At 43.8% G+C, this 24760-nt stretch overlaps 1 protein-coding gene across 1 annotated transcript in view; it reads right to left on the reverse strand.

Annotated features, from left to right (window-relative positions):
• The window catches only part of LOC146813006 (killer cell lectin-like receptor subfamily B member 1B allele A), a 314313-nt gene extending 289934 nt beyond the window's left edge, over positions 1-24379 (reverse strand). Inside the window, exons 1-2 of the mRNA XM_085614667.1 lie at positions 24233-24379; positions 9009-9107 (exon numbers count right to left, since the gene is read on the reverse strand). Of these exons, the coding sequence (XP_085470793.1) occupies positions 9009-9107; positions 24233-24314 (181 nt within the window). The 5' untranslated portion in view covers positions 24315-24379. The remainder of the gene's footprint in view (positions 1-9008; positions 9108-24232) is intronic.
• Positions 24380-24760: the final 381 nt, after the last annotated feature.

The raw sequence follows: 24760 nt of genomic DNA on the forward strand, positions 1-24760 counted from the left end.
GGTGGTACCCCTGGGATCCTGCTGTGGAAGATATATATATATATGTATTACCATATGAGTGCTCAACACTTGAGGGTGCACTCGGGAGACTGCAATCTTTTTCTTGGCACCGCCAGCGCTTCAACCTCTGAATGAGCCTGACGCGTTTCGGACGATTTCTTAATCATAGGCTGACTCCAGTAATTGATGTGGCAGCTGACATTTATTTAAATAATCTCTCTCCAATGGGATCTTTGATTCATTTTCCCAATGCCTGCTGGAATTCGTAGTGTCTTGCTGCCAAACTCTTGCCCTGATGGGATGCGGTAAGTATTAGTTCCTTCAGCCCTCATTGGGCCGTGAAGCGCAGGTAATGTCCATATTCAAAAACACTCTCCCCACATGTAGCGTCGACATAATTTTGCGCTGTGGCCCCTTAAACAATCCAGGGGTGGTGCTGCCCTCCTACACCTGAGCTGGCGCGGAAATATTACCATATGAGTGCTCAACAATTGAGGGTGCACTCGGGAGACTGCAATCTTTTTCTCGGCACCGCCAGCGCTTCAACCTCTGAATGAGCCTGACGCGTTTCGGACGATTCCTTAATCATAGGCTGACTCCAGTAATTGATGTGGCAGCTGACATTTATTTAAATAATCTCTCTCCAATGGGATCTTTGATTCATTTTCCCAATGCCTGCTGGGATTCAAAGTGTCTTGCTGCCAAACTCTTGCACCGATGGGATGCGGTAAGTATTAGTTCCTTCAGCCCTCATTCGGCCGTGAAGCGCAGGTAATGTCCATATTCAAAACACTCTCCCCACATGTAGCGTCGACATCATTTTGCGCTGTGGCCCATTAAACAATCCAAGGGTGGTGCTGCCCTCCTATGCCTGAGCCGGCGTGGAAATATTACCATATGAGTGCTCAACACTTGAGGGTGCACTCGGGAGACTGCAATCTTTTTCTCGGCACCGCCAGCGCTTCAACCTCTGAATGAGGCTGACACGTTTCGGACGATTCCTTAATCATAGGCTGAAACCGACCGACCTCGGGTTGGCGGTCTGAAACGACAATTACGATTCGACCTCACATGGTGTGGTCACAAACAAAAATTTTCATATGTGAGCTTGTGCGGAGGTCGGAAACTGGCTGCTGTACAATCTCTCATAGAGAATTGGGAGTTACTGCAAATCCCTGCACCGTGTGACAATATACCTCACGGTGCCTGCCACACGGTCCAGGGATTTACAATAAGGCACCATAGGTGCCCCCGGCCCACAACCGCAGGCCGCAGAGAGTTAGGACCCCCCAAAGTCGCTTTCTGACAGGCTTTCCAGGTGGGAAAGCCCAAAATCGAACATCTGTTGGAAACCGACATCATAATCCTGACGGCAGAAACGCCATCAATAAGCGATTATTTGGCGGTTCCGACAGGCTGACGGGCTCCTTGAGCCTGTCAGAAGCCAGCCAGATTGACCAGCCAGTTTGGATTCTGAGCGCTGTAATCGTAATATGGCAGTCGGACTTCAAACCAAGGATGCCAGTCGGTAAGCCTCTGACGAGCGGTCTGCAACTTACCAACCGACATCCTCACTAAGGCCTTAATGTTGATTATTTATATATATATATGTGTATATATATATATATATATATTCACTGAAAAAACCATAGGTTTCACACATGTTATAGTTAGCGGAAATTTTACTGATAAAAAACCAATGAAATTCCCCCGTTATAGTTTATGCAGGCAACTATAACTCACGCGACCGCAATCCTCTGCTAATGCTAATACTGTATTTAGACACTTATTTGCCCATGTCTTCTTCCATACATTTTTAGCTATACATATATTACAAATATTTTTTTTTCATAAAGACACATATGTCATCAGCAGAAGATTGCGGTCGCGTGAGTTATAGTTGCCTGCATAAACTATAACGGGGGAATTTCATTGGTTTTTTATCAGTAAAATTTCCGCTAACTATAACATGTGTGAAACCTATGGTTTTTTCAGTGAATTTGCAAGGTTTTTTAAATGCTAATTCCTAACTATAACATGTGTGAAACCTATGGTTTTTTCAGTGAATTTGTACGTTTTTTTAAATGCTAAGTTACTTTACGCCATTCGTGGCGTGCGCGCCCAATTAACGCAGTTCGTTCCGTGCGCGCACGGTGCGCTTCGCGCACCGTGCGCGCACAGTGAGCACGCGGTGCGCTTTGCGCACCGCGCGCCCACTTTACGCAGTTAGTGCCATGCACGCACGGTGGGCACGCGATGCGCTACGCGCACCGCGTGCCCACGTTACGCTAGATGGGCCATGTACGCACGATGCGCTTCGCGCACCGTGCGCACATGGAGGACATATGATGCACTTCGTTTCGAAAGGTAATATTTTAATTTTTAGTATATGTTACAAGCCATGCACAAATGGTGCCCTTCGGGCACCATTTGCACACGGGGTGGAGAGAGTGTAGATAATTTTTTTTTTAATTATTATTTTTTTTTATATTTTAGTTTATGTCGAGCACTAATAAGCCATGCACAATTGGTGCACTTCAGGCACCAATTGCACACGGGGTGGGGAGAGTGTGGATAATTTTCTTTTTTTTAAAAAATTTTTTTACCGTACGCGTACGGTAAGCGTGATCGGCGAAATTAGCGAAAAAATTACAATTCCGTTTTTGGCCTTGGGGGACCTTTGGGGACTCCCTCAACATGGCTATGTGTGTGGGAGCTGTCTAAACAGCCCCTTTACATGTTTTTGTGCTTTATATTTTAAACATGACTCTCAGTGCGAGAGAGAAAATGGCGGCCGCCGCTTCCTGGTTTCGGCCGATTCGAATGTTTACTAAGATCTAAGAGCCAATCAGAATCGCGCTCGCGCACGCCACCGTACGCGTACGGTAAGCGTACCGTAAGCGCACCGTAAGCTGGCTCAGATATATATATTGATTTAAAGGCTATTTTCTCAGAATCTACTGAACAGATTTACACCAAACCTACAAAAGGCACTTCCTTGACCTGAGGACTACCTCTCTGCCAAATTTCTAGTAATTCTGTTCAGCCGTTCGGGCTGTAGCCCTGTCTAAAGGTCCTATGGAAAAATGCATGGGAAAAATGCGTTTTGGGACCCCCCTTTTATCTCAGCCCCCGCTTGACGAATCCCCCCGAGACTTTCAGGGTAGGAGCGGAGCGTAGCGCCCCACCTATTTTGAAAAATTCGCGAGGATTCGTCGACCGGCACCAAAGTTATTCAAAATAGAATGTTGCGGATTTCCTATGGAAACGTGGTCCTAACTATAACTACCTACTGGCGACCGCCAGTAGGTAATATATATATATATATATATATATATATATTCACTTAAAAAACCATAGGTTTCACACATGTTATAGTTAGCTGGACATTTCACTCGTAAAAAACCAATGAAATTCCCCCGTTATAGTTAGTGCAGGCAACTATAACTCACGCGACCGCAATCCTCTGCTGATGACGTCAGATATTACATCACTGTATTTAGACACTTATTTACCCATGTCTTCTTCCATTAATCTTTAGCTATACATATATTACAAATATTTATTTTTCAGAAAGACACATATGTCATCAGTGATGTAATATCTGACGTCATCAGCAGAGGATTGTGGTCGCGTGAGTTATAGTTGCCTGCACTAACTATAACAGGGGAATTTCATTGGTTTTTTACGAGTGAAATGTCCAGCTAACTATAACATGTGTGAAACCTATGGTTTTTAAGTGAATTTGCAAGGTTTTTTAAATGCTAATTCGTAACTATAACGTGTGTGAAACCTATGGTTTTTTCAGCGAATTTGTACGGTTTTTTAAATGCTAAGTCATGTTTTTTTTCAGGTTTTACACCGTGCGCGCACCGTACGCGCTCTGTGGGCGCTTGATGCGCTTCGCGCACCGAGCGCCCATGGTTCGCAGTGCGCGCAGGGTGCGCGCACCTCGCGATTTAAAAAAAAACAAAAAATAGTTTTTTTCTCCCTTGGGGGTCCTTCTGTGACCCCCCTGACCAAGGCTAGGGGGTCAGGAACTGTCCACTCTGCCCCCTTTTCACGTTCTCCACCTTTGTTTTTCACCCCCTCAGACTGCAAGAGACAAAATGGCGGCCGACACTTCCTGGTTTCGACCGATTCGAATGTTTACTGACATCTAACAACCAATCAAAATTGCGCTCGCGCACGGCAGGGTGCGCGCACTGTGCGCGCACGGTGCGCGCGTATAGATATTGATATGCTTTTAAATGCTATTTTCTCAGGAAATCCTTAACATACCTACAAAAGGCACTTCCTTGACCTTATGGCTACCTCTCTGCCAAATTCCACGTAATTCTGTTCAGCCGTTCGGGCTGTAGCTGCGACTAAAGGTCCTACGGAAAAATGCATTGGGAAAACGCGTTTTGGGACCCGCCCTTTTTCTCGGCGCCCGCTTGACGAATCAACCCGAGACTTTCAGGGTAGGAGCTGAACGGAGCACCCCATTAGTTTTGAAAATTTCGTGAGGATTCGTCAACCGGCGCCAAAGTTATTCAAAATAGAATTTTGAGATTTCCTATGGAAACTAGGTTGTAACTATAACTATCTACTGGCGACCACCAGTAGATAATATATATATATATATATATGTCATTACGCGTTTCGACTGGCACAGCAGCCTTGATCACATAAGGAAATGCGTTTGCCATTGTTTTTTAAGTACCAACTACAAGTGTCACATGATCCCTATCGACATAGAAGACATACTATGTAGATACTCCACCTACTGTGCAAAATAATGCCGAATTCATTCTATTGAAATATTGTTAATACAGTACTTAAAAGCTACTAATTCTAAAATTGAATACATGGAATATTATGACCATTAAAATATGACAATAAAATATAAACCACTATTGGTTCTTGAGAGATATCGCCAACACATTGTAAGTGCTTCATTTGTGTAGTATCTCAAGCGATATAAGATAATTTATACCAAGTGGTCAACACAGAACAAAACCCTGTGTGCAAAGCGTGGTTGACTGTATAAGCATGTATATTGTCTGAAAGTTATACTCGCAGTAAACATTGAGTAGAATCATTACGAATATGTATGTAGTCTTTTTGGAAAACAAACCATGGATATATTGGCATACTAATATGCTTATACCTCAAATACTTGGCTTAAATGCAATAGCATAATATAGTCAATATTACTGTTCATGGTTTATTATTTATCTTTTTATCCCCAATGCAACAACATAAATGAGACAACGCTTATACAGGAGGCACAACAAGATTGGTAACAGTGCTAATACTGCCCTATAAGTCCTGTCCATTCTACATAATATTACAAAACTGTAACGCTCTAATTTTCAATTGAATATTTCTGAATTCCTTTGGCCTTATATTCATATTAGATTTGATAAATAATAGCTATATATATTGTGCAAATAACGCGTGGAGAGACCTACTCTCAAATCTAAAGTGCTAATAGTGTGCTGAATAAATATCAACGATATACAAGATAAAATTGATATAAATCTAAAAAACTCTTCAAAAAAAATACACTTTTTAACTAAGTTACATTTTTATGGGATTTTTTTTTAAAAAAAGGAATTTTACATAAAAACAATTTGTGTGATCATAAGATGGTAAAGCAAAGTGATACATAGAAGGCTAAGGCTTCCTTGTTCAAAACCAGAAAAGGGAAAAATATACCTAATAAGATGGATATGTATCTAAATAATTCATCTGGTTATAATGGTACCATATCTAATACCAAATAACCAAATATATATATCAAAGGTTACAGGGGCGTTATAGTTAGGCTCAGGTTTCACTCGTACAAAACCAGGGCAATTCAGCATCTATAGTTAGCTGAGCTAACTATAACCCGTGCCCCTGCAATGCACTGTGTATGACCTCACATATTACATCACTCATGACATGGTCTGTGACATCATTGATGACATCTCAAATGACATCACTGAATACATCACTGATGACATCATCTGTGACTGTGAGTGTTTTTAAAATGATAGTCACCTTTGCAGAGTGGTTGAGAAAGGGGGCGTGGTTTAGGACCACCCCTCAGCTATCCTGCTATGTGGGACTTACAGAAAGTAACAGGAGGTCCTGTTGGCCCCTAAGAACCCTCAGCAGCAAGGGGACTTCATTCCCTCTCTGGCATTGTGCAGTAACATTTTCTATTATTTTTAATTATGAAGAAATGGGGTGCTCCACCCTTCCCTGGGCCTTGTTTGGCCCTGGGGATGCCATCCCCCGGGGCCAGGCATTTTTAAAATGGGTAGGTGGGCTGCGCAGCCCCCCTCCCATGGCCGATTACAGCCCCAGTACCCCAACCACTGGGGCCCGCGTTTCGCTTAAAAAAAAATTTGGGGGAGGGGAAATTTTTTTATTGCATATTTTAACATAGACACAACAAACAGAAGAGCATGTCCACATCAGGCAAGAATAACACAAACGAACTGCGCAGTTATAGTACATAGCACCGAAGTACATATCACTCTCCTGTTCTAAAACCAAAAAGTCACAGCAGCATGAGAGCATGTCAGAATGGTGTTACAATGTAGAGTATAGTGCATCAGTTGGGCAATGACAATACATGTATATTTTTTTTTTATAAAACAAGGGAGAGGGCAGCTTGGCTGATTTTGGCCCTGGGGACCACATTCCCCGGGGCCTGGTCACAATACTGGGTGTCCTGGTCCCACCCAGGGCACCCAATCATTTTCCTGGGACCGCAGGGGGAGCCTGAAGCCCCCCCTGGCCCTGCCGGCTGCCCATGTCCTGCTGGAGCTGGCATTGCTTTTGGAGGGTTTGAACTGCTAACATGCAGCTCCCTCTGTCAAAAAGCAATTCTTCTCCACTTTGTGAAAGCAAGAGCATTTTACCTTCTTCCACTTGCGCAATGCGGAGCAGAGTTTGATATGGCTTGGCGGGAGTGGTACTCCCGGCAATCCATAGCAAACATTAATATCCCGGGAGTGGGCACCCCTGGACATTGCAGGGGCTGGCCCTGGGGGTTGGCAGCCCTAGGGCCATTATTGGATCCAGGAGGGGGGCCACGCTGCCCCCTCCATTGTTTCATTTAGCCCCGGGGAGGTGGTGATCCCTGGGGCTGCTGGGGGGCCGTGTGGCCCCTTGCATTGTTTTTGGTTAAAGCCAGAGGGGTGGCTGTCACCAGGGCTGCGGGGGTGGTCCATGTGCCCCCCCTGCATTATTAAAATGTAAAGCCCCAGGATGATAGTGGTTCTCGGGCTGTGGGGGAGCCATGTGGTCGCCCACCCTCAATGTAAAGGCTGCAGGGCTGTCCATGTGGCCCCCTCATATTTCACATTAAAGCCTTGAGGAGGTGGCAGCCCCTCGGGCTGTGGCGGGGTCTATGAAGCTGCCTGCATTTTTATCATAAAGCCCTGGGGTGATGGTGGTTCCTGAGGATATTGGGCTACCAGATACCTATATTTTCTTTGCTTAAATTTCTCTGAAATTACTGAACAGATTTTCACCAAATCACAAAAAGCACGCTTTCTGCACCAACATCCAGCTATCTGCCAACTTTGGTGTAATTCTGTTCACCAGTTCAGGCTGTAGTCATGTTAAAAAAATAAAAAATCCCCACTAACATAACATGGAGAAAAAGCGTTCGGGTTCCCTCTTTTTTCTCGGTCCCCACTTGACGGATCACCCCGAAAATTCTAAAAAAGTAGCAGAACCAAACAGGGGAAGTTATTTGATGATTTCGTGAAGATTCATTAAGTAATGCCAAAGGTATTGGCACAACAGAAATAGCTTTTCCTATGGAAACGTTGGTCCTATCTATAACTACCTACTGGCAACCTCCAGAAAGTAATATATATATATATTCACTGAAAAACAATGTTAACTCATGCCCCCACCGTTCCCAGTCTTCTCATCAATAATTTCATTGATGTCATAGAAGATGTCATGAGTGATGTCATATGTGGGAAAATTAGCAGTGCATGGCAAGAGTGTGAGTTAGAGATCCCTTAGGGCATGAGTCATAGTTACAGGTTAATTTGGGGTTTGCTTGTGTTTCACCCTGACAGAGATTGTGGTTACTGCTTGAGTCTGGTTCATTTCCTCTCAATCAGTAACCTAATTTCCAGCATTGGTGTTCAGTGGTGAGATTGGGGTTTGAGTTTGTGCAGTGTTATAAGGTGATTTTGTGTTACACAAAAATCACAGTTAAAGAATTTGAGACCAATTCGAGTTTTTTGAATTCTCCTTGATTGGCTCGTTTTGCTTTTTTGAAATCCACTTTCATTCTACCTGACTGTTTGTGACCATACCTACAAAGATGCAATTTGAGCTTATGAACCTGGAGTGCTACACTCCGATTAGCTCAAGAAGTTCTGTAAGGAAAGGGGTCTGCCAACCAAGAAAAGCACCAAGACGTTGGAGCTACAGAAATCTCTGAGGGCCTGGGCAGAGGTTCACCATTTGATGACAGCAACAGAGGAGGGCAATGAGGTGGAGGACGTGGGGGAACATGGCATGGATGCAAGCCCTAAAATCAGCACACAGGAGAGAGGGATGACTTGTCTCCTGAATTTGAATGCCCTGCCACAGCATGGCGTGTCTCTTCACATGGCCTGTTCCCAAAGGAGCTGGCAGACAGGATGGCAGAGAGGGTGTTTAAAGCTGCAAGTGGCCAAGCTTAAGATGGTGGAGAAGAAACTGGCTATGGAGGCAGAGGAGACAAAAACATTGAATGGTGCGAGGTGTGTGTGTGTGTATGTGTGTCTGTGCATGCATGTGTGTGTGTGTGTTTTGGGTCTATGGGATGGATTCATAATACATTGGTGGTGACTGAGAGAAGGATACTTAGTTTTAAAGCTGATTTGACTATAAATTTACTTCCAGTTCTTGATAAGTGAAATGAAATTATTCAATATTCTTGGGGATATTTCTGCTACTATTTGTTTTTCCAGCAACAAAAATCTAATTGATGATATATTTCTGTGAAATTATTCACTTACTCCAAATGCCGGATCCGACCACAGCCAGGACTAGTAGGACACTGAGCGAGACAATTATCCACAGGGCAGGTCTCTGGAACCAGGGAGTTTGTGGGTCAGCTGTAAAATTCAATGAGGAAATATTCCATTAATAATCCAGAATTCTGCACATTTTCAGACAATGAGGATCTGGAGAACTTCAGCTACAGTCAGAGATGTTGGGTCACTCATCACTTTGCCCATATACTCACGGGTGGTCACAAGGGCTATATTCTGCCTTATTGTCAAATGTCTCTTAAAATTATTCGATGGGCTTGTGTTTTTTAGATGAATAAAAAACATATCCTGAACAATTTCCTTCCAAACAACCAGCTTCCTTGTTCAGTGCCATTTTGTTTCAGGAGCTGCATTTGAAAGTCCTTCTGCTGCAGGATTTGTGTATCGTTCATTCCATTGTTTCTGGGTCTAATCTAAACTAGTACACTTTTTTATAGAGCCCATAGAAAAATGAATAAATATTGTCAGTTGATATGTACAAAATGGTCCACCCAAACTATCATTTTGGTGGCCAATATTGACACCTGAGACCATACCTAAGTCAAGCTATCCAGTCTGATGAGGGGTGATACCCCAAAACTGGTCCTAGGATACTTGTTTCCAGTCCAGGGATGACCTGGCCGGGCAGTTTGTGCTGGACTGTTCCCATGAGGAACAGGGTCAAGGCTGATTTGCATATGGCTGGGTCCAAACTGGGGCGGCATTTTGAAGAAAAGAACGATGGATAAAACCCAGATCTCTTGACTGGGGGTGAGTGGTTGAAAAGTTTCAGAACTCTGTCCCTCATCTTAATGTGAAGGCTGTGTTCACCCTAAGTGGCCAAGGGTATACCCAGACGTGGACTGGAATGGCATGGGGAGCAAACAACAATGGAATTAGGCCCAAATCTTTGTACCAGGGTGATTGTTTGACATTGTTCAACATTCTGTCCATCATCTGTTCTTTTTACATTTGTCACCCCGAGTGAGACGGGTATGCCCAGAAGTAGGTCTCGTGCTTTCCATGCCCCTGGAGTCAGTCAGTCAGACAGTCAAAGTACTTTTATTTCGATAAATAAATATCATAAAAAGACATAGGAACAATACAATACAAATTCATAAAGAGACATTATTTCATTAAAACAACTCAATCATTAAAAATGTTAAAAAAGAGGTCAGTCAGATAAAACCATCTGTTTACATCCATCTAAAAATTACGTTTATATACAAGAATCCCCCAAGAAACGAGGTCCTGCAGACAGTGTTAATAAAATCACCATTATAAATTGATATTTGTCTGATTATTGGGTAACTTGCTTTTCTTGATCCTAACAGCCCCCACCAGAAAACTAGCTACATGATACATAATCCTGGGGGTTTGTAAAAGCTGTAAAAAAGGATAGCAGGCTTGACTTGAATAAACCCTGCCTCCCTTAAAATAGGAAGCAAATATTTCTTTCTTGGAGCAGTGTAATAATCACAGAACATCAAGAAATGTGTAGTATCCTGGATCGAAAAGTTATCACATTTACACGGACTGGCGTTTTCTGGGATACACCAGGTTGGAAAATGTCCAAGTATTAGGTGAATCATATTAAACCTGAAACGAGTTAAAAGGAACCGGTGAAAAGGTAGGTTTACTATGGTTAGATAAGGTTCGGTACCTATGTGAGTACTCAAAATAATGCTACTCCGAACCGAAGGTTTCTCCAATTCAACTCTTTCCCTTTCTGAGCTTAATAACTCGCCCATCATCCTCTTAATAAGACCAATATCTTTCGCAGTGATCTGTTCCGGTGCGGAAAAGAGTTCCACTCTCCCTAACTTAACAAAACAATTTTTAATGTAAGCTAGCCACGGTATATTTATGGCTCTATCCAACTGCAGACAGTCTTTTAAAATGATGTGGTTGAGGGGAATTTCTTGATTCAGCCATATTTTTAACCAGGCCACGACTGGAGCTACTCTAATCAGGTCTGTGATGTAACCCATTCCAAGTTCTGTATGGACAATATATGTGGGGGAAGACTGCGGTACGGAGAGTATCGATCTCAAAAATTTATTTTCAGTAATCTGTATACTGTCAGAATTACAATTGCCCCATATAGCACTTCCATATGTGGCGACAGCAAGACATTTTGCCTTATAAATTTTAAGTAGCGAAGCTATTGGCCTAGCTCCTAGTTTTTTACCAAATCCCTGAAGGGCTGAAGATGATCTAGCTAGGGCAATATTTCTAGTTTTTATCTGGGGGCCCCAGGTGCCTCTTTCATCAAATGTGATCCCCATGTAAGGAAAAGTAGCTACCTTACACAGCTCTAGCTTCCCACAAACAAATGTCTTTGAGATCTTACTCTTTTTATTCTTGCCCATTATCATGATTTGGGACTTTTTAGCATTAATCTTTAAGTCCAATGATCCCATAAAATTCTCAAATGCGTCTAATAATCTTTGTAGACCCACCCCAGTGCGTGAGAGCAGGACGGCATCATCGGCATATAAGAGAACTGGAATACCAAGTTCTCCTACGCGTGGGATGTCTAGGGTTGCATCTTTAAGAATAGGGTCCAGGGCGTTTATATAAATGGTAAATAGTAGCGGCGCCAGAATGCACCCCTGCCGCACGCCCCTATCCGACTTAAAGTGACTCGTGCAACGCCCTTCTGAAGTTACTCTAATCGAGGTTGTTAAATCAGTATGTAAGTCTACTAATAGATTGACAAGGGCCCTATCTAGTCCAATGTCTAGCAAAATTTGCCATAGTTTAGAGCGGTTTACCAGGTCAAACGCTGACGACAGGTCCATGAACGCCAGGTACATAGAACCCTCTTTAGCCCTTGTATATTTTTCAACTAGTAAGTGCAAATTGAGCCCTTGGTCTATTGTACTTCTTTTTGGTCTAAAACCATACTGGGCATTAGACAGTACCCCTTTCTCTGTAAGCCACTCATTCAATTTTGTTAAAATAACTCGTCCCAATATTTTCACTGAGGTATCAATCAGAGAAATAGGTCTGTAACAAGAAGGATCTTGCCTGTTACCCTTTTTAAAGACAGGAATAATGATAGATTTTTTCCAGGAATCTGGGATTCTTGCATTAGGAAGAGCATTAAAAACATTTCATAAAATGTTTGCCCAAAATTTCGGCTCACTTTTATAGACACCCCCAGGCACCCCGTCAGGTCCTGGGGCTTTATTTTTTAGAGTTAAATCTATCGCCCTTTCAACGTCTACTACATCAAAGGAGACAGCAGTGTCAACAGTAGAGGGGGCCCCTACTTCAGTTTCCGGAATCCCATCATTTGCAGCAACACTCATTGTTGCTGAATATATCTGACTAAAATATTTGATCCAGTCTTCATCTGGGATATTTGCCTCCAAGGGGCTATTGGAGTCCTCAGAGAAAAATGGCTGGTTTATTATTTTCCAGAATAAACTACTATTTTTTAAAGTTTCTGGTTCAAGGAGTTGGACCAGCGCATTTTCTTTCAAGACCCTCTTTCTTTCTAAGATGGTTTTTTTATACACAGACCTTGCACTGATTATATCAGCACGAATCGTAGGGGTCGCTTTAAGTGCTTTTAATAAGACTCCATGTGCTTTCGTGCATTCCTTGTCAAACCATCTTTTTCCCATCACGGGCTTCTGACTCGATTTGTTCTGAAGACCCTGGTTCAATTCCTTACAGATGTTTTCAAAAGCCATTAAAATATCTGTCGGTTGTGTGCTACTCTCTAAACATATTGTTACTTCTTCTTCTACTTTGGACAACACATCTCGTAAGAAAATGTCCGGCACAATTTTAGTCCATTTCAGCCGACGATTCTGGTCTTTTGCCTTGAGATTTACACCCCCTCTGTTTTTTGCTCTATTTAGTGAGATTAGATCTGTTTGCATTACTGCGAGTACAACGGGATTGTGATCACTAAAAACTGAAACCTCTGTATAATAATTTAACACATTCTGCAACAAAAAAGAAGACACAAAAATATAATCAATTATAGTAGCCGTATCCTTTGCCTTAAAAGTAGGGGCTCTATGTATTCCCTTCCCACACCCTGATTCATATAGGTTCCATCTAGCCAAAAAGATTTCCAAAAGCTCCCCAGACCTGGTATGTTCCAGATGAACAGGTGAGGAAAGAGGGGGGCCTTCATCCTCTTGACTAATACAGGGGAGGGTACACGGATGTATATTAAAGTCCCCTAATAATATTAATTCGAAAGAATTTACATTAGCACTATAGACCGACAAAAAGTTATCCAATACTTCCAGATTTTGGCTAGTACACTCCTTAGCGTGTGTATTATAAAAATTTACAAATAAAATCCTAGCCTTATCTAGGGTTAATAATTCAACAACCAGGCAATTTTCAGAGCCCGACATACACTGTGATAAGGTCCCTTTCAAATCCAGTTTGAATAAGCTCAACAGACCCCCCTTAGACCTCCCTGCCACACTGCAGGTTGCTGGAATAAAAAAATGGGAATAGCCATCCAAGGCGAAACTGTTCGTAATGTCCCAAGTCTCTTGGAGGGCAATGATGTCAAAAGATTTTAATGATGTTAACCATTCATCAATCCCACTTTTGTTTTTCATGCCGGCGATATTCCATGTGGCAATTTTAAGGGATGATTCTGTTGGCTGTGCCAACTTCACTGGTGTTTCAGACAGTCAGTCATTTTCCTCCAAAGATGATAAAACAGAAAAACGATTATTGAGAGATAAGGTGTTACCCAGCTGACTGTTTGATAAGTGCTGAGCCTGTAGATCCCCACTGATTTGATAGGAAGATCTATTCACATTTGCAATAGAACCAACTGGCCCCCTCCCATGACCAGGATACCTATGCTGTACAGGCAAATAGTGTTGAATATTGTCCAAATGATTATAAAAGAAACCCAGAGGTCTAACACGTACCGAGTTTTCCAGAGTTGGCAAAACGGCAGCCCTAAGGAGGACTGTTGCCACGTGTTGGGGATATTTGAAGTTTATGATAATACAGTCCCCCCTTATATTCTTCCTACCGTTGCCAATCCAGCTAACTCGACGGGTGAATAATATATCTTCTGCAAGGGCACGCGGAAAACCACAATTCCTGTTCAACCAGGCTAACGTTTTGTTTTTTAGGGCAACATATGTTTCTTGCCTTGAGTCAGACAGACCACTATCAATCTCCGGAACATTAGTTAGTACAAGAGTATATGGCACACAATCCGGTGGGAGATTTACACAATCAATCCTCCTCGGTCTATTTCTCCCACCTAGTTCAGTCCCACCTGCATTATTCTGCTTGTTATTTTGGGCATATTGTGTTTGTACTATTGCCTGTGCATTTGCAATACCCATTGATGACATAAACGTTGGTTGGGTAGTCAGTGAGTTAGTGACTAAAGGCGCCTTTACATTCGCCCCGGTGTCATTGCCATGTACCTTTAGGCCATCCAATTGATGTGGCTCCGGACCCCCTGGGCCCCCTATACTAGATCCCATCACCCCCGATAAACGAGGTTGTGATATTGCCCCATTTTGAGACTGTGTAATGTAGGAGTGTAAAGCACCTTCCAAACTAGTGACTTTTTGGGCCACAAAATCTAACTTTTCTACCAGTGGAGTAATCAATGCCTGTAGTTTAGACTCGAATATGGTTGTCAAGACAATAATCTGGGAAGGGTGCAGAATGTTACCCTCGACATTATTTATTGGTTCAGGGGCATCTTCTCTACTAGTAGGGGATGTGCCTGCCCTTTTAGTCTTCTGGGTCACTACTCTTCTAACGGGTGCCTTCCTACATGCGCGTACCCTTCTCCGTAATGGAGACTGAGGTGGTGTAAGCCTTCGAGGGGATGTCACACCTGGACTTAATATAAGGTCAGGGACAATCTCCTGTTGGGCCTCTACTATCTCATTATTTGTTTCAGCGTTAATATCCATTACCGAACAACGATTAGACGATGAGATAGACTGGGTACATGCCCTTGTAGGTGAAGAATCTGGGCTAACCCTTGTTAGTGATAGTCTCCTATCTTTGTTGATCTTACTGACAACCTTGACGAGATAGTTGTCCATTGTCCTTGCTTCAGTATTTGGGACTTGTTTACCAGGCCTCGATTTAGACATTGTCAACATGTACAATATAAAGCAGGTTTGGTCAAACTGACAGTCACAATATGAGTTACAGCCTTGGCCAGGACATAACTAACTGGGGAAACAAAGTCTTACTGTGTATCCTGGTTGTAGAGTGTACGGAGCAAATAACAGGGCCCGGCCCGGCCTCACTCGGTCCTCTGAGGGCCACAGAGGGCCCGCCCTTTGCCCGGGCTTAGCCCGGCGCCCGCCCGCGCGCGTCCCGCGACGCGGAGGGAGCAGCAGACTTTTAAGCGCCTCCTGGCGCGTGGTTGGCGTCACGAGCCGCTTGGGCACCTGGGAGCGGTAGTTCCCCCGCTGTGGGGCCGCGAGATGATGTGGCGGCGAGAGGAGCCCAGGCGAACAGCGGTAAGGCTACAGGTGAGGAGGGGAGGGCACCAACAGCTCCACCGTATTCCCTCGCACACAGTTCTGGCTTTCCCCTGGAGTCAAGCTAGCCTGGCTAATTAGGAGTAAAACCCCGACACCGGTCCTAGGATGCTTGTTTCTGTTCCAGGGAGGACATGGCCTGGCAGTTCGGGCTGGACAGTTCCCATGGGGAGAAGGGTGAAGACTGATTGACACATGGCCAGTTTAAACTGGAATAGCATGGGAAGCAGAAAAATTATTGATTTAGGCCCAGATCTCTGTAACGGGGTGAATGTTTGACATTGTTCAACATCCTGTCCATCAATTGTTCTTTTTGCATTAGTGACCGGGAGTGGGATGGTTATGTCTAGACATGGTCCCCATGCTCTCCATGCCACAGGAGTCAAGCTAGCCTGGCTGATGAGGGGTAAAACCCTCAAACCGGTCCCAGGATGCTTGTTTCTGGTGCAGGGAGAACCTGGCCTGGCAGTTCGGGCTGGACTGTTCCTACTGGGCACAGGGTCAAGACTGATTTGCAGGGGGAGGAGCAAATCCTTAGGGTCTTAGATCATTGGATGGGGAGGTTATCAGGAGAACCTCATCCAGCAAGAGGGTCCCATGTGGGGATTTTCTGGTAAGCACTCCTTGTGACTGACTGAACACTATAGGAGTGTACATGATTGAGATAATTTCCTCGAAATTGACAATTAGGTTATCTATTGCATAAGGAAAGAGTGGGCCAGCATGGCTCTAGTCTTCATAGCACATAGGTAAGAAAACCAGTATGGCTCCTTGAGCAGTTAAAAACTATAGCTCATCTGAGTCCTACAGTGTTAGCAGGACCTCTGTGAGGCTGCTCATCATACCCCTGCGTTAGTTAAACTCTTGAAGAATATTTGTAAATGAGTGAAATAGCAGTTGAAATCCCTGCTAGAGAGATCAAGCCTGTGATAATCTGTCTGTAGCACAAGAAAACCAAAAATTGCTCCATGGGACAAAGGTCAGCAGCACAGTGTAAAACTCTAGCTAAACCATTCTATTTTCCTGGAACACTGTGTGTGGCACTCCCACGCCTCCCTTTCTTTTAGTTGCACTATGAGCAGCAGGTGGGTGCCTTGCAGGTCTTTTCCTCTGCACCCTGATAGTCCACACTGTAGAGAATGGGGGGAAGTGGGGGAAGGAAATGAAGATAGGAAAGAAGAGTCTAGCAGGGAGATTAGAGTGCCCTCCTCTCAGACTCATTCAGAGCTTCTCAGCAATGCACAATGTTCATGTTACATATATGGATAACAATTACCCTATATTTATCACACTTTTTCATTTGAAACTAAAATAATACTGCCTGATAGACGTGGCGATGCTCATCTCAGCATGATAAATGTGGCAGTGCTTGTTCTGCAGCTTAAAATGTGTAAACACAGCATTAAACACTGTCTCCACATTTTGCTCTCCATTTAAAAGCGGTCTGTTTTGTAATACAGTGAGTATCCCAGATACAGATTCATAATTGCATGGGCATCTCTGAATGAGGAAGTCCTTGTGTAAAGCGTGTAGCTGTGCACTGCCTACTCTGAAGCATACTTGCGTAGCACGAGGGTGTGTGCTGTCTGGGTACAAGGTTCTCCATCCCCAAACTTCCATCTGGGTGGGTGGACAGGAGTGAGTTGTACAAGTAGATGCACTGAACTAAGGTAAATCAGTGTAATGCAGCGCAACGCCAATGGAACAAAGTGCAGCAGTCTCTGTCCTCTTCTTCATGAATGGTGGACGGTGTTTGCTATCATGCCGTGGAACCCCCATCCAACATCCTATGACAGGCTGTACCCTGAGAGAGCAGGGCCCCTTCAACCATACTTAATAACCATCACAAAGTGTCATAGTGCTTTCTAGTCTCTTCTCCAGGGCATTATATTTGTTTCTGGTTAGGTCTGGTGCTCCCCAAGACCCTTTGATTTACCAAAATGATATATCATATACTCCTTGGTGCTTTCAGGCAACTCTTCACCTGGTTTGTTACTGTGTCATTCACATTTTCTTCCGCCAACTGCAGCATGCACAATGGGGTAATGGGTCAACCCTCTTCAGCCATTGGATAATTTCACTGTGAGTGACAGCATTCAATCAGTATCAATCAGTAACTTGTAAAGCGCACTACTTACCCGTGAGGGTCTCAAGGCGCTGAGGGGAGGGCGGTACTGCTACTGCTCGAAAAGCCAGGTCTTGAGGAGTTTTCTGAAGGTGAGCAGGTCTTGGGTCTGCTCTTTCACAAGGAAAACATCCACACACAAATGTGTTTCTTTCAGAATAAGCATCTTTTTTACTCAGGTTAAATCTGCTCCGATTCATTTACAATTGCTTTTAGATAAGCGTACTTGTTTTTATATGGCTATTTTTTTAACCAGCGCAGTCAAAGTGAGGAATTCGAAGGATCTGTTATGATTAATTGTATATTTTATCTTCATTTTTAAGTTTTAATGAATGCTAGATTTAAGTAGAAATGACTGGTGTATGGGAGAAATGTCCTATGAAAAATGATTAGCTTATATTTGCAATTTTATTGCTGCATGTATTTTTATTGTTATGAAATGATATTGTCTTTTATGGTTTTACAAAAAACCATCTTACTGCTTTGCCATATTTACTAAAAGCAAACCAATCACAATGGCATAAAATGCTATATGTGCACCTTTCAATGCGCTGCTATAGAAACTTTCAATTTATACAATTCCACTCAATTTAATTACAGGGCACCAAACTATGTTATTGGACCAGCATATTTACTGCTGTAGAGACTTTACAGCCATATTTATCAAGGTTTTGTATCACCCTTGCATCACACAAGGGGCGCAAGTGAGAAGCAACACAGAACTCAGATTTATTAAGCCACAAGTACACTGTGCGTGGCCCTACATGGCTTGATAAATCTGGAGTAACGCAACGCAGTGCAAATCGCTGCCTTGCGTTACTCTGCCCTCTGGATGCCTCTCATGGTTGAAGCCTGGGTGTTCCCACGCATCCGCCCATGGACTTTGGCACATTTCCAGATTTACCATTAGTGATAGTCCTGGGAATGCATCAAAACGATATGGGGAGGCATAACGAGGAGAAATAGCTTTATTTCTCTTTCTATGTGTGCTGGACACATAGAACACAAGGAAAATGCCACTCTGGATTGTTTTTGTGCCTGAAGGTGTGCCTGAAGGTGTGCCTCCCTGCACAAAAACAATCCTGTTTACAACCGAGGGTTCCTGGGTTGGCTATAGCGGGCACCGGGTGTTTGCCCAGAGGGCTAGAAGGGTGGGGTCGGTTTTGTTACTGGGGTTCTGGGCATCAGTGCTGCATTATCGGCCCCTTGTAACAAAAGTGCAGCACAGCAGCAGTGCCCCTGCCCCCTTCCCCCGCGGGTCCAATGTAATTGCCTTGGCTGGTTTGCACTCCCAGTCTGGCCCTGTGTTGATACTGGGCATCCACAAGTGCGCCGGCGCAGGGAAAGGACAGGAATGCATCGGATGATGTTAAATACGGTGCATTCCTGCCCTTTCACACAGCGTGGCAAGGCTGCAAGCTGCATTGCTTCTGCCTGAAAGTATGATACAGATGCCCCTCAATCTTTTGCATTTCTACCCGTTTTAAACACAAGCCTTGAGGAAGTCCTGAGGATTCTCTGTCCCGGGGACGAAACACTTCAGCAGAAGGATCTGTGGAGATTCGATTCAAGAATATGTCATCATGAAAAGATTATGGTTCATAAGAGTGGGCTGTTAAGAGATTGGTACTTAATAAGATATGACGAAAATATGTGCATTTATATTATTGATTGGTGTGCAAATTATTTGGAGTAGAGTTTACACCTCCCTTTTCTGCTAGTGACGGCGTATTTTACTGTATTGCACAGGAAAGAACATGAGGGGGGCCCCTAGGCCTCGTTCTGACTCTCATCCCTTGAACTGTGACTGGTATTTACTGACACCAATCCTCCCGTATAGGAAGCAGTGGAGGCCCGGAGCCCTCTTCACCGGTGCCCTCTGACGCACGTGCGGTCTCGCTAGAAGCCAGGAGGTGGTGCTGTTCCACCGCTTGTGACCACCACGTACTGGACACTGTATCTGGGTTACGTGCCAGGATGCCAGGTGTGTTAGATGCAAAGATTTAAAATGGAACCTACCGAGGCCGTCGCGTGGGCAGCTCTCCGCGCCAGACAGGATGTAGAAGCGGTCAACGGGGACGCTTCTCAGGCTCTGCTGCGGTGTTGCTGATTTTGGTTCAAGGTCCATTACTGCCATTTTCACTCAGTTACTCAAAAAACATTCAGATCCATTCCGACCACAAAGGCGACTGCAATAAGAGGTGTTAGTGGTCTCAAAATGTGCAGAGAGCAGTGTTTAATATGCAAGTGAGTGCTGATGCCCGAAGCTCTGCTCAGAGGCCCGAGACCGGTGCAGTTAAAACTTGGTGCCTCGAATTCCAAGGCTGGGAGTCATAAATCCTACTCTATGCCTTTTTAATCCACTAGCACACACTCCCTGTCCCTTTATGTCTCTCTGGCAGGTTCCCCTTTCTCCCTTTGTGATGTTTTTGCGTATTTCTCTTCCTCTGCCTTTCTCTGTGTTTTTCACTCTCTTGGTCTCAGTAGATGTCTGATGCAAAAAATAAGCGCAGGTGGACGCCACCAGCATCACTCAAATTAAGCACTGGCTGAGAGTGTTGCATCAGCTTTCATACAACATTTAACATTTGTCAGTTCTTAAATTGTGAAATAATAAGGCCCTGATTGCATGTGCTGGACTTCATTCCTGTGCATGTTCAAGCACGTGTTTGCACAGGTAGCAGAATTACGAGTTGTGTGATAATTATCGAAGCGTCCCAGTTTGTCCTGATCAATTCCGTTTGGTCAAACCTGCCAACATTTATCTGAACTTGGTGTGTTAAATATCCATTCCGCAAGTTATGCTTCATTTGCAACTTAAAATGTCAGAATAAGAGGAAGTTACCACATGTGGTAAATACTCCACTCCGAGGTGATGGTATTTATAACATGTGGTAAATGCTCCACTCCGGGGTGATGGTGATGGTGTTTATCACATGTGGTAAATGCTCCACTCCGGGGTGATGGTGTTTATCACATGTGGTAAATGCTCCACTCCGGGGTGATGGTGATGGTGTTTATCACATGTGGTAAATGCTCCACTCCGGGGTGATGGTATTTATCTCCACTCCGGGGTGATGGTATTTATCACATGTGGTAAATGCTCCACTCCGGGGTGATGGTGTTTATCACATGTGGTAAATGCCCCACTCCGGGGTGATGGTATTTATCACATGTGGTAAATGCCCCACTCCGGGGTGATGGTATTTATCACATGTGGTAAATACTCCACTCCGGGGTGATGGTATTTATCACATGTGGTAAATGCTCCACTCCGGGGGGATGGTATTTATCACATGTGGTAAATGCTCCACTCCGGGGTGATGGTATTTATCACATGTGGTAAATACTCCACTCCGTGGTGATGGTATTTACCACATGTAGTAAATACTCCACTCCGGGGTGATGGTATTTATCACATGTGGTAAATACTCCACTCCGGGGTGATGGTATTTATCACATGTGGTAAATACTCCACTCCGGGGTGATGGTATTTATCACATGTGGTAAATACTCCACTCCGGGGTGATGGTATTTACCTCAACCTTTCTACTTAACTGCTAAGTGCAGGGCTGGCTGGCCCAAAGTTGTTTTTTCTCGAAAACCACCGCTGATGCTACCAAATGACAGGGTTGCCAAATACCAATACCCTCATTAGGAGTGACTGATTGTTTTGCGATCCCAGTTCAAACTACTGTGCACCGGAATCATAATTACAAGTTCTGTTGTAGTGCATATGCCTCACAATGTTCCACAGGTACATTTCGGCAGGTTAAGGCTGATGAATTACTAGGGGAAAATGCACAGTAAATACAGGTAGGAATATGTGGCTTCCACCTCCTATACCTCTTTCATCCACCACAGTAATTCCCTACCTTTTAACTCACTCTTGAAGGTTTGTTTTCTGCCTCTGTCCCTGTTTTCCCGTTTTTCTCTGCTTCTTTTGCCCCTTTCCCCCCCTGTTCTTTCTCTTGTTTTGGGTCAAAGTCTGATGAGTAAAAATAAATCCCAGCTCCAAATATGAGCATCAGTGGGTAGCATCTGAAACAACCAGCTCCAGTTTTATAGCAACCTTTCTTTACTGTAATTGTATGTTACAAGTAAAACTGACTTTTCAAAACCACATCTCTTAGAACTTATCTAAACCATTCAGTAGCTGTATGACATTATTACCCCAGAAACAAAACTTAGACTTATCAACCTCCAGCTCATGATGTTTCAGGGACGTCGGCCTCCAGATGTGCCAATGAGACTAAACCCTTCAGCCTTACATAAACCCTGCTACCACACCCTACTCACCAAACTCCCCTTAATTTAGGCGAAGACCTAGTGCCAACCACATGAACCCAAACAGTCACTTTCAAAGCAGACACCATCTATGCTGTGGCGCAAGAGCATAATGGCCTGGGGTGGAGGAAGATGATGTCTTGTAACGTTAAAGATTTTTCCTCTATAGGCAGGTGCTGTGGTGCAGAGAACAGTGAGATCTGCCCGAGATTTGTGGAAGCAAATGAATACCCTTTTAAAATACTCTTCTCCCTTGGTCTCCCTCCCATGGAGGAGAATTAGCAATTTTCCCTCAGGTTAAGTCTGGAAATCTACGACTGGAGTGCTGGTGTTTTGAAGGTACCCAGATACCTCCATGAAATTGTGGGGAGTGTTATTCCTATGTTTTCCCTGGAAGCATAGTTGCTCTTCCTTTTTTGGGAGCAACTGTGTATGTATTTCTCTGTCTGAAAGGAACAAGCAAACTTTGAGTACCAACCAATGTATGTGTTTTTTTAATATGTTCCATTCATCTTCCATGGTTAGCCACCCTTGCACTCAAGCCTTCCCACTCCCAACCCTAAACATATAATGACAGAAATCCTGCCATATTGGCGGTACTCGCAGATTGTTTGCCATCATAGGTGCACTCTACTCCATTTGACACAATGTTGCAATATTAACAACATTTGTTGATAAACGTTGAGAGAAGTTACATTTGGAACCAGATTTCAAGTGTATCTTTTGTTTAAAAAAATCTCTGTTCTCATATGAGCATTCCAGGGGCATTAATGTCATAATATCACGGTCAAGTAAAAAAGTAATCGGCAAAGAAATTACATTGGTCTGGGGGTCTTATAAGTTTAAGCGCCGCTGTCGCTTTCCTAACCTCTTCTTCTCTGATCACTGCATATAAAATCTCCCAAGAATAGTCCCATTTAGTGTCCAAAGAGGTGTAGAACCTTTGAAATTCTTCCAGTTTATCCTCCTCCCTTATTAATTTTGTCCTATTTGCTGTTGTAATTTCCTCAATATATTCTCTCTCCCTTTTGGCTTGAGTAGTTAAATGGGGCTACCACTTTATTGACTGTGGCCAGATTTGGAGTTTGGCGGAGAACATACTCCATCGCAACGGCGACTGAGTACCTCTTCTAAAACACTGAAGGTTCGCCCACCGCAGAGTTAGGCGGACCTTCATTATATTAAAGGCGCAGACTGCTCCGCCGCTGCCTTTGACATAAACCTCCAACAGCCCCATGGAGTGAGGGCCATCAGAAGTTTGGCCACGTGGCCACCCACCTGATTTTGAATGGGCGAACACTGGCCAGTTTTCACAGTCCGTCACTCAAAATTAAGCTTTGCTTTACCTACACCGCGGGCACTCCTGTCTCCAGCTATTCTGAGCTCTTCCGATACAAAACTGAGTCTTGTGTGATCAAGGCTACTCGCCTGCTGTCCGACCTGTTGCAATTTTACACCTGACGCCATTTAAAACATGAAGATTTAGGATCTGAAATTTTCATTGTTCAATATCCTTTGATAGTGTGAAGTGGTTTGTGAATAGCTCGTACATACAACACCTTCTATCTGAGGGATGGTGGTTTATCATTCTTGAGAGTAAAGGGGCAGTGAAAACTCCAAAATGTCCCCTTGTCAAGGGGAGAAGATGGAGTGATTGAGCGAAAAGCCCATCTACCCACGTTTCAGCCTTGGTTTTCAGTAACTTTGATGACGGCTCCCAGTAAGAGTGCAATGTATATGTTAAAAATATTGTAAATAATCTTCCTCTGCTGACTTCAGCTGCAGTTTTTGTGTAGGGTTATATTTAATTACTCTACTACGGTTACATGAGTATACATAACAAGGAGCAGTCCTGCATGAGCAGGATTCACACCACTGCCATGAAAACGAATAGTCAGGCACAAGCAGAAATTGTTCTCCAGATTTAAGGAAGACACAGTATGGTGGTGTTCACAGAACTGGCAAACTCAAGAGTAGTCTGGTACCCAGAACATGAGAGCTAGTTGGCATAAGTTTAAAGGTTTGGTAGCCCTTTAGAGGCATGTCAAAGCCATAAAATACACCATAACAAAGGGGAATGCCTTAGGAAATCCAGGATTCCAATGCAATCCTCTCTTTGGAAGTTAATGTTCTAAGTTTGTTTCCCTGGTTGGAATATTCCTGTGTAGTCCTCATGCGACCCTCTGAGTGACAAAACAGATGTTGAGTGTCCATTCCGGTGTACCATATCTACATATGTCAAAAGAAAGATGGAAGGTGGCTGGAATAAGGGGAGTTCTCACCTCTCAGTACATCTCCACATCTGTGCTCTTGTTTCCTCCTCCCCTTGAGCTGCAGAGTGGTGTATCCATCCTCATCTTCCATTGCTAAACTTATAAACCTGGACTTCTGAACAGAGGGTCTGAGCTTTGAATGGTTTCTCGCAGAGCTTGTTGTCTGCATCACTGCTCTCTATATCCTGCACAAGAACTGGAAACCACCAGCCCTCAGATAGAAGGTGTCATATGGTGACAAGCTGCCCACAAACCACTGAAAAAACCGTAAAGGAAATCAAGCTATGAAAATGTAACACCTTAAATCTTCATGCTTTAAATAGTGTCAGGTGTAAAATTGCTATTGGCCTGATATCCTGCGAGTAGCCTTCCTTACACAAGACTCCCTTTTATATCACAAGGGTTGACAATGGCTGAAGACGAGAGTGTCCGTAGTGTGAGTAAGGCAGAGCCTGACTTCGCTAATAGTGGCCATACTAACTCCTTTAATTTCAGAAGGAGATGCAAAATCCAGACCAGAATCAACCAGTTCAGGTT

The sequence above is a fragment of the Triturus cristatus genome, chromosome 7, assembly GCF_964204655.1.
Source record: "Triturus cristatus chromosome 7, aTriCri1.1, whole genome shotgun sequence".
In the NCBI taxonomy this organism is placed as follows: domain Eukaryota; kingdom Metazoa; phylum Chordata; class Amphibia; order Caudata; family Salamandridae; genus Triturus; species Triturus cristatus.